The sequence below is a fragment of the Tachyglossus aculeatus genome, chromosome 4, assembly GCF_015852505.1.
Source record: "Tachyglossus aculeatus isolate mTacAcu1 chromosome 4, mTacAcu1.pri, whole genome shotgun sequence".
NCBI classification, from domain to species: domain Eukaryota; kingdom Metazoa; phylum Chordata; class Mammalia; order Monotremata; family Tachyglossidae; genus Tachyglossus; species Tachyglossus aculeatus.
Window position 1 is genome coordinate 89,070,286 of NC_052069.1, and position 11,301 is coordinate 89,081,586.

Consider the following 11,301-nt stretch of genomic DNA (forward strand, 5'->3'; position numbering starts at 1 on the left):
GGAAATACGTACAAGTAAAATAGAGTAATAAATCTGTACAAACATATATTCATTCATTCAATCGTATTTATTGAGTGCTTACTGTGTGCAGAGCACTGGACTAAGCGCTTGGGAAGTACAAGTTGGCAACATCTAGAGACGGTCCCTACCCAACAGCGGGCTCACAGTCTAGAAGGGGGAGACAGAGAACAAAACAAAACATATTAACAAAATAAAATAGAGTAATAAATATGTACAAGTAAAATAGAGTAATAAATCTGTACAGACATATATCCAGGTGCTGTGGGGAGGGGAAGGAGGTAGGGCGGGGGGGGGGGGGGGGGGATGGGAAGGGGGAGAGGAAGGCGCCTCTATATACATATATATTTTTGTACAGATTTATTACTCTATTTATTTTACTTGTACATATTTGTTCTGTTTATTTTGTTAATATGTGCTTTGTCGTCTGCCTCCCCCTTCTAGATTGTGAGCCCGCTGTTGGGTAGGGACCGTCTCTATCTGTTGCCGACTTGTCCTTCCCAAGCGCTTAGTCCAGTGCTCCGCACACAGTAAGCACTCAATAAATACGATTGAATGAATGAATATGTTGCCGACTTGTCCTTCCCAAGCGCTTAGTCCAGTGCTCCGCACACAGTAAGCGCTCCATAAATACGAGCGAATGAATGAATGAATGTGTTGCCAACTTGTCCTTCCCAAGCGCTTAGTCCAGTGCTCCGCACACAGGAAGCGCTCAATAAATACGACTGAATGAATATGTTGCCAGCTTGTCCTTCCCAGGCGCTTAGTCCAGTGCTCTGCACATAGTAAGCGCTCAATCAATATGATTAAATGAATGAATATACACTGCCAACTTGTCCTTTTCAAGCGCTTAGTCCAGTGCTCCGCACACAGGAAGCGCTCAATACGATTGAATGAATGAATGAATATGTTGCCAATTTGTCCTTCCCAAGCGCTTAGTCCAGTGCTCCGCACACAGTAAGCGCTCAATAAATACGACTGAATGAATGAATATGTTGCCAGCTTGTCCTTCCCAAGCGCTCAGTCCAGTGCTCCGCACACAGTCAGCGCTCCATAAATAGGAGCGAATGAATGAGTGTCGGAGTCGGGACAGTAAGCGCTCAATAAATACGATTGAATGAATGAATGAATATGGTGCCAGCCTGTAGTTCCCAAGCGCTTAGTCCAGTGCTCCGCACACAGGCAGCGCTCAATAAATACGACTGAATGAATGAATGAATATGTTGCCAACTTGTAGTTCCCAGTATTTATTTTACTTGTCCATATCTATTCTATTTATTTTATTTTGTTAGTATGTTTGGTTTTGTTCTCTGTCTCCCCCTTCTAGACTGTGAGCCCACTGTTGGGTAGGGACCGTCTCTATGTGTTGCCAACTTGTCCTTCCCAAGCGCTTAGTCCAGTGCTCTGCACACAGTAAGCGCTCAATAAACACGATTGATGATGATGATGATGAAGAGCTCAGTAAATAGGAGCGAATGAATGAGTGTCGGAGTGGGGACAGTAAGCGCTCAATAAATACGATTGAATGAATGAATATGTTGCCGACTTGTCCTTCCCAAGCGCTTAGTCCAGTGCTCCGCACACAGGAAGCGCTCAATAAATACGATTGAATGAATGAATGAATGTGTTGCCAACTTGGACTTCCCAAGCGCTTAGTCCAGTGCTCCGCACACAGTCAGCGCTCAATAAATACGACTGAATGAATATGTTGCCAGCTTGTCCTTCCCAGGCGCTTAGTCCAGTGCTCTGCACATAGTAAGCGCTCAATCAATATGATTAAATGAATGAATATACATTGCCAGCTTGTCCTTTTCAAGCGCTTAGTCCAGTGCTCCGCACACAGGCAGCGCTCAATAAATACGATTGAATGAATGAATGAATATGTTGCCAATTTGTCCTTCCCAAGCGCTTAGTCCAGTGCTCCGCACACAGGCAGTGCTCAATAAATACGATTGAATGAATGAATGTGTTGCCAGCTTGTCCTTCCCAAGCGCTTAGTCCAGTGCTCCGCACACAGGCAGCGCTCAATAAATACGATTGAATGAATGAATGAATATGTTGCCAACTTGTCGTTCCCAAGCGCTTAGTCCAGTGCTCCGCACACAGGCAGCGCTCAATAAATACGATTGAATGAATGAATGAATATGTTGCCAACTTGTCGTTCCCAAGCGCTTAGTCCAGTGCTCCGCACACAGGCAGCGCTCAATAAATACGATTGAATGAATGAATGAATATGTTGCCAACTCGTAGTTCCCAAGCGCTTAGTCCAGTGCTCCGCACACAGTAAGCGCTCAATAAATACGATTGAATGAATGAATGAATATGTTGCCAGCTTGTCGTTCCCAAGCGCTTAGTCCAGTGCTCCGCACACAGTCAGCGCTCCATAAATAGGAGCGAATGAATGAGTGTCGGAGTCGGGACAGTAAGCGCTCAATAAATACGACTGAATGAATGAATGAATATGGTGCCAGCTTGTAGTTCCCAAGCGCTTAGTCCAGTGCTCCGCACACAGGCAGCGCTCAATAAATACGACTGAATGAATGAATGAATATGTTGCCAACTTGTAGTTCCCAGTATTTATTTTACTTGTCCCTATCTATTCTATTTATTTTATTCTGTTAGTGTGTTTGGTTTTGTTCTCTGTCTCCCCCTTTTAGACTGTGAGCCCGCTGTTGGGTAGGGACCGTCTCTCTATGTTGCCGACTTGCACTTCCCAAGCGCTTAGTCCAGTGCTCTGCACACAGTTAGCGCTCAATAAATACGATTGATTGATTGATTCCCAAGCGCTTAGTCCAGTGCTCCGCACAGAGGAGGCGCTCCATCATATTGATAAATGGACTGACGACTGAGTGAGTGAGTGAGTGTAGGCCGTCGGCGGGTGTCGGGGTGCCCTCACCGGGACAGGCCTTCCTCAGATGTCGGTCGAGCAGCGACGGGTCGAGCAGGAACTCGAACCAGCAGGTCTGCGGCGGGGTGCACGGGCGGCTGCACCGGGCCGCCTCCCGGTCCGCCGCCTCCGCGCTCATCGCCGGGAACGCAACGCCGGGGCGAACGAACCAACGACCGACCGACCGACCGACCGACCGACACGCTCCCCCACAGACGTCGCCGCCACACTCTCCACGACCGACCCAACCACCCCGCTCCCCCCACACAAAATGGCCGCCCGGCCCTCCCTCCTCTCTTCCCTCCCTCCGCCCGGGCCCCAGCCCCGCCCACGGGCCCGCTCTCCACCAATCAGAAGCCGGATAAAGGGAGGGTGGGCGGGGCCTAGTGCGCCCTCCTCCTCTCCCCTCCCCGTCCCTGGCCTTTCTCCGCCAATCAGAAGCCAGATGAAGGGAGGGTGGGCGAGGCCTGGTACGCCCTCCTCTTCTCTCCTCCCTGCCTCTGGCCTTTCTCCGCCAATCAGAAGCCGGATTAACGGGAGGGTGGCCGGGGCCTGGTGCGCCCTCCTCCCCTCCCCGCCCCTGGCCTTTCTCCGCCAATCAGAAGCCGATGACGGGAGGGTGGGCGGGGCCTGGTACGCCCTCCTCCTCTCCCCTCCCCGCCCCTGGCCTTTCTCCGCCAATCAGAAGCCAGATAAAGGGAGGGTGGGCGGGACCTTGTGCGCCCCTCCCCTCTCCCCGCCCCTGGCCTTTCTCCGCCAGTCAGAAGCCGGATAAAGGGAGGGTGGGCGGGGCCTGCCTCGCCCCCTCCCCCTCCCCTTTCTCCGCCAATCAGAAGACAGATAAAAAGAGACGGTGGGCGGGGCCTGGTGCGCCCTCCTCCCCTCCCCTCCCCTCCCCTCCCCGCCAATCAGAAGCCAGGTAAAGAGAGGGTGGGCGTGGCCGTGTGCACCCTCCTCCTCCTCCTCTCCCCGCCCCTGGCCTTTCTCCGCCAATCAGAAGCCAGATAAAGAGAATGTAGGCGGGGCCTTCTGCACCCTCCTCCTCTCCCCGCCCCTGGCCTTTCTCCGCCAATCAGAAGCCAGATAAAGATGGAGTGGGCGGAGCCTTGTGCACCCTCCTCCCCCCTCTCCGCCAATCAGAAGCCAGATAAAGAGAAGGTGGGCGGGGCCTTGTGCGCCCGCCTCCCCTCCCCTTTCTCCGCCAATCAGAAGCCAGATAAAGGAAGGGTGGGCGGGGCTTGGTGCACCCTCCTCCTCTTCTCCCCTCCCCTGGCCTTTCTCCGCCAATCAGAAGCCAGATTAAAAAAAAGGGGAGGTGGGCGGGGTCTTGTGCGCCCTCCTCCTCCACTCCCCGCCCCTGGCCTTTCTCCGCCAATCAGAAGCCAGATAAAGAGAAGGTGGGCGGGACCTTGTGCACCCACCTCCTCCTCTCCCCGCCCCTGGCCTCTCTCCGCCAATCAGAAGCCATATTTTTTAAAAAAAGAGAAGGTGGGCGGGGCCTTGTGCACCCTCCTCCCCTCCCCTCCCCTGGCCTTTGTCCGCCAATCAGAAGCCAGATAAAGAGAAGGTGGGCGGGGCCTTGTGTACCCTCCCCCTCCTCGCCCCTGGACTTTCTCCGCCAATGAGAAGCCAGATGAAGGGAGGGTGGGCGGGGCCTGGTACGCCCTCCTCCTCTCCCCTCCACGCCCCTGGCCTTTTTCCGCCAATCAGAAGCCAGATAAAGATGGTGTGGGCGAGGCCTTGGGCGCCCTCCTCCTCTCCCCTCTCCTGGCCTCTCTCCGCCAATCAGAAGCCAGATAAAGGGAGGGTGGGCGGGGCCTTGTGCGCCCTCCTCCCCTCCCCTCCTTGCCCCTAGCCTTTCTCCGCCAATCAGAATTCAGCTAAAGAGGCTGTGGGCGGGGCATTGTAGACTCTCCTCCCCTCCTTGCCCCAACCTTTTTCCGCCAATCAGAAGCCAGATAAAGAGAGGGTGCGCGGGGCTTTATAGGCCCTCCTCCCCTCCCCTCCCCTCCTTGCCCCAACCTTTCTCCGCCAATCAGAAGCCAGATAAAGAGAGGGTGGGCGGGGCCTCGTAGCCCCTCCTCCCCTCCCCTCCTTGCCTCTAGCCTTTCTCCGCCAATCAGAAGCCAGATAAATAATAATAATAATAATAATAGTAATAATAATAATAATAATAATAATGACGGCATTTGTTAAGCGCTTACTATGTGCAGAGCACTGTTCTAAGCGCTGGGGGGGATACAAGGTGATCAGGTTGTCCCACGTGGAGCTCACAGTCTTCATCCCCATTTTCCAGATGAGGTCACTGAGGCTCAGAGCAGTGAAGTGACTTGCCCAGTGTCACACAGCGGACAAGTGGCGGATCCGGGATTCGAACCCATGACCTCTGACTCTAAAGCCCGGGTTCTTTCCACTGAGCCACGCTGCTTCTCTAACACTATAATGATGATGGTGGCATTTGTTAAGCGCTTGTTAGCTTGTTAATGTTACCTTACATTGTTAGGTAAGGATTGTCCCTATCTGTTGCTGAATTGTACTTTCCAGGCGCTTAGTACAGTGCTCTGCACACAGTAAGTGCTCAATATGAGTGAATGAGGGGAGGGGGAGCAGAGGAAAGGGGGTCTCAGTGTGGGAAGGCCTCCTGGAGGAGGTGAGCTCTCAGTAGGGCTTGGAAGGGGGGGAAAGTGTGCTAGTTTGACGGATTTGAGGAGGGAGGGCATTCCAGGCCAGAGGTAGGACATTCGGTGGCTTGCTAACCCAAATCTGAGATTTCTGGCTACTTTTGTATTTTAAGTTCTCCAAATTTTAAAAGGGCACATCATTTGGGGTTCAACGTGGCTCTTATTTCAAGAAGATAATAGTTCCCCGCTTCGCAGAACCAAAATAATAATAATAATAAGGGGACCAATGCAGTCGGTTCTGCCATAATGCATGTTTCCACTATGCATTTTTAGATAGAAGATGACAGTAAAATTAGGGAATGTTTTTCCAAAAACACTCGTTTGCCTGAGCCCCCTCCTTCCTATCCCCATCCTCCCCCTCCCCACAGCACCTGTATATATGTTTGTACATATTTATTACTCTATTTATTTTACTTGTACATATTCTATTTATTTTATTTGGCTTATATGTTTTGTTTTGTTGTCTGTCTCCCCCTTCTAGACTCCGAGCCCGCTGTTGGGTAGGGACCGTCTCTATATGTTGCCAACTTGTCCTTCCCAAGCGCTTAGTACAGTGCTCTGCACACAGTAAGCGCTCAATAAATACGATTGAATGAATGAATGAATGGTATTTCTCCAAGGACAGCATGGCCCCTCCATCCCCATGTGGGACATAGACTATGTCCAACCTGATTTGCTTGTCTGTACCCCAGTACAGTGCCTGGCACCTAGTAGGAGCTTAATACTGACCCTGCTAATACGGAATTCACAATAATTATGACACGATATCCCCTTGGCTTCCTCCTTTTACCCTCAGAATTTCTACCAAAGGCAGGTTTTGTTCTCCAAAGGGAAATTTGCATTGATTTAAAAGCTTCATTTCCAGCCATGCAGCTGAATGCTCAGAGAGGCTGGAATTCAATCAGGGACAAGAGATGGAGTCCTTCCACATTTCGGCTGCTCCGTAGACAAGAGGTAATTAGAGAAGAAAGACAGAACGGACAAAGCTAAGCTCAGAACGTGAACACCCCTACATTACTACCACACTGTAATAAAACGACATTAAAAACAACGCTCTATAATCCATAACGGACCCCCCCCCAATTTCAGTAAGAGTTTACTGTGTCTGAACACCCTCGAAAAAACAAAGAACAATTTACAATTCCCAATCCAACTTTATTACTGAAATGGAAAACAAACAAATTATCATGAACAAAGGAAATTTTTTCCAGAAGAAATCCTGTTTGAGGCTACAAAAACCAAGGTACAATCATTTGGCTCAAATGGCTCAAACTTCTGTCGTTTTTCAAAGATGGAATAGCTCTTCAAATAAAAATGTCTCTACACCAGCCACACATTTGTCCTAGGATTGGGACCAAAGGTGAGCAAAAGTCAAAATAGCACATTTCAAATACGTTGAATGGCTGCTCAGAGGATAGGTACTAGTTATTCTTCCAAACGTTACATAAAATTTCAGAATAAAAAAGCTAAACTACTCACGTTTCAATTCTTAAAAATGGGAAATTTGCTGCCAAATTCTAGCACCTCGTTCTCCATAAAAGGAATACAACTTTACAATCTTATCACTAACTTAAATACAGTATGCCTGTCAGCTGTCGAACTGCACATACCTCTCATACAATCAACATTCAAATGTAACCATTTCCAGGAGAAATGATATTCAGAAACGACTATGTCCCTTGGAACACTTTTAGCCATCGCAACAATGAAACAAAGCAAAAGAAACACCACTTTCAACAATACTGATGGACAAAAGGGTCATGACAAATACATTTCTTGAGACCGTCCATTATTAAGTTTTAATGTGTGGACTCCACGCACTTAGACTGCCTAATTACAAGGTAATATTCCAATGTAGTGATATCGGCACCGCTTTAATTTCCCATCACGGACAGCGTGGCCGAGATGAAAGAGCAGGGTCTTGGACTCGGGAGCTCTAGGTTCAAGTCACAGCTCTGCCATTGATCTGCTGTGTAACCTTGGGCAAGTCACCTTCTTTGGGCCTTACTTCCCTCATCTACAAAATGGGTATACAATACCTGCTCTCCCTCTTTCTTATACTGTTAGGCCCATATTCATTCATTCAATTGTATTAACGAGCGCTTACAACAACAAACAAATGCTTTCCCTGCCCCTGCTCCCAGTCTAGACACTAAATCCAAACTGGTAACCTTGTACCTTCTTCCTGTGCTTAACACACTGTAAGCACTTAGATTCCATAATAATTATTATTCTAATACACATCAGGGGCTACATGACTATTGGTTTCTATTTAGACTATTTGGATACAGAAATGCACATTGAAATCTCACTCATTACAGTCGAGGTTATGTTGAAATAATAACCAAAAAGAGGAAATTAGAATTGCATACCTAGGATTCAATTTCTCCCAACTGAGTTTCAAGATACAGAAACAAACAGGTTAACCCTGGTAAATAATAGTTTTACTAATGAAAAGTAATTTAGCTAGAGTCTGATAGGCTTCGGTACTCTTAAAGGAATTGAGGCCCTTAGTAATTTTGTATCTCTAAAAAGGTAAACATATCTCTTGGGATTTCAACCATAAAAGAAACTCTTAAACCTCTACAAAGAACCCTCAGATCTAGACAGCATTGTTTAACAACACTTCTAAATTTTAAAAAATTCCATTTTAAATATGGAGTTTTGTAAAATGTTTGAGGGTAAGCACAGTTATGCTCCTTAAACTATAAAACCCCTTTGGTCTACAGTAAAGTCTCAGAAATCTGGAAGTTCAAGATAGGAATGTCAAAAAGGCAGCGTGGTTCAGTGGAAAGAGCCCGGGCTTTGGAGTCAGAGGTCATGGGTTCAAATGCCGGCTCGGCCAACTGTCAGCTGTGTGACTTTGGGCAAGTCACTTCACTGGGCTTCAGTTACCTCATCTGTAAAATGAGGATTAAGACTGTGAGCCCCCCGTGGGACAACCTGATCACCTTGTAAACTCCCCAGCGCTGTTCTAAGCACATAGTAAGCGCTTAATAAATGCCAAAAAAAAAAAAAAAAAAAGAAAGCCCAACAGTCAACCTGTTCTGCTTGGTCATTCAAGTTAGTCTTCCTCCGGCTTTGGGTTTTGGAGAAAACACCAAGCAGAGACGAATCAGTACTTTCTTTCCTGAAATGTTTGCTCCCTGTTTAAGAGAAGTTTGAGGGTAGAGGCAGAACAGTCCCATCTTGGGAGGGTATAATAATAATAATAATAATAATAATAATAATAATGGCATTTATTAAGCACTTACTATGCGCAAAGCACTGTTCTAAGCGCTGGGGAGGTTACAAGGAGATCAGGTTGTCCCACAGGAGGCTCACAGTCTTCATCCCATTGTACAGATGAGGGAACTGGGGCACGGAGAAGTGAGGTGACTTGCCCAGAGTCCCACGGCTGACAGTTGGCAGGGCCGGGATTCGAACCCATGATCTCTGACTCCAAAGTCCGGGCTCTTTCCACTGAGCCACGCTGCTTCTCAGCTGTGTACTCCCTGTTTCCTTCTCACACATGGCATCTCTGGGAGTGCTTTATCAGCCCAGTGGGTGAGGTAAGAGGGAGGCAAAAGGGAGCTCAACTCCCAGGCCCAAAGAGAGCCCCTGAGAAGAGTTCCCATGTAGAAGTGGCCTGGAAGCGTCCTTATTCGGACCACACCGACCCCCAACCTCCATGTGGGGCCATCTGTCCACCAAGGATCCACAGAGTGGGGCTGAATCAATCAATCAATCGTATTTATTGAGCGCTTACTGTGTGCACAGCACTGTACTGAGCGCTTGGGAAGTACAAGTTGGCAATATATACAGTCCCTACCCAACAGTGGGCTCACAGTCTAGAAGGGGGAGACAGAGAACAAAACCAAATGTATTAACAAAATAAAATAGAATAGATATGTAGTCACAGAACACCTGTACAAGGGGAACAAAATGGATTGGGAGCCCCATGAGGGCCTCGAACCGCGTCCCCTCTGACTGATCACCTTGTATCCGCCCTCGCGCTTAGCACACGGTAAACATTTACTGTACCATAATGACTACGAAGACCTCACCTGAGCCCACAGGGCGGACTTCTGGAGGAAAAAAATATAACTGCCCCTGCTGCCACATTTGGAAAAACAAGATGTCCTTCCCAAAAACTATCAAGTGCAGCGTGGCTCAGTGGAAAGAGCCCGGGCTTGGGAGCCAGGGGTCATGGGTTCTAATCCCAGCTCCGCCACTTGTCAGCTGTGTGACTCTGGGCAAGTCACTTCTCTGGGCCTCAGTTGCCTCATCTGTAAAATGGGGATTAAAACTGTGAGCCCCACGTGGGACAACCTGATCACCTTGTATCCCCCACCAAAGCTCAGAACAGTGCTTCGCACATAGTAAGTGCTTAACAAATGTCATTATTATTATTATTACTCAAGGCACTTATTCAACTTTACAATAGCCAAAAAATGATTTGGATTGCCTTCAAGAAATATTTTTCCCCCTTGAAACGGTGCTTCTTGGAGTAGATTTGCACAGCTCCTGGAGAATCAACCAATTAATGGTATTCATCGGGCGCTTCCCAGGTGCAGAGCACTATACTAACATCTTGGGAGAATACAACAGAATTAGTGGGACGCTCCCTGCCCAAAATGAGTTTACAGTCTAGACGCGGGCTAGGGCTTTACATGGGGCTTGGTTTATGCTGGGATTTACCGAGGGCACAAAGTAAACACTTAAATACCACAATTATTATTACCCTTTCTACCAACTCTAGTACACTGCATCTCCTGAGCACTTAGTACAGTGCTCTGCACAGTTAGTGCTCAATAAACACCATGGATTGAGTGCCATTTACAAGCTCTCCTCAACATCAAATAGCACGATAGATCCCAAACAGTGAAGTGGGACGCGTGAGGAGAATGAAAAACAGTCAAACACCCCAACAGCCGCTCTACGGCGAGCTGAAATCAAGAAACTAAAATCAAGGAAGACAGAACAGATTTTTAAGGGCTCAGTAAAACCAACCCTAGTACGATGCTTCATTCCCGCTGCAAACCGGGAGTTAATTGCTAAAGACAGAAGAAGGTTTAGTGCAATTAAGAATGGAGTGGGTCTTTTTGAGCAATAGCTTTTCAAGGCACGAGAAACAAAGATGCAAAAGTGAGAAAACAGTGCCAAGCAAACGTGAACTACCAGAACAAAACCAGAGCCACGGCCTGGGCGTATACTACACTGCTTGACTAATGGGTCCTGCAGTGAAAAGATCTTTCAGTCACACAGGCACTTATAAGTGAATTACACCACTGGCTTAGAATATGCAATATAGTTTATGTAATATGTACGGTTCTTTTATTTGGGACGATGGGAATCATCTCGTAAAATGATTCCCGATAACTACCCTCATCTCTCACTATAGAGGTCTTCCCTTGATAGTCATGATACGCAACTGCTAATTTCACTTTATTAAAATAGCCAATTACAAAAACCTTTAAGTCCTTGTAACATTTCTGTTTAGGACATTTAGACTGTGTCTTATTAGACTTTTAGTCTTTTAGACTTTTAGTCTTATTAGACTTTTAGACTGTGAGCCCACTATAGGGTAGGGACCGTCTCTATATGTTGCCAACTTGTACTTCCCAAGCGCTTAGTACAGTGCTCTGCACACAGTAAGCGCTCAATAAATACGATTGATGATGATGATGATAATGTGACAAGAAGTTCACTGACTGAGCTCAACAGCAAAAGGAT

The 11,301-nt window shown here is 47.7% G+C and overlaps 1 protein-coding gene across 2 annotated transcripts in view; it reads right to left on the reverse strand.

Annotated features, from left to right (window-relative positions):
* Nucleotides 1–3,066, reverse strand: part of INTS8 (integrator complex subunit 8) — a 72,135-nt gene extending 69,069 nt beyond the window's left edge. For both annotated transcript variants that reach the window (XM_038744946.1, XM_038744945.1), the window contains exon 1: nt 2,915–3,066. In XM_038744946.1, the coding sequence (XP_038600874.1) occupies nt 2,915–3,044 (130 nt within the window). In that variant the 5' untranslated portion in view covers nt 3,045–3,066. The remainder of the gene's footprint in view (nt 1–2,914) is intronic.
* Nucleotides 3,067–11,301: the final 8,235 nt, after the last annotated feature.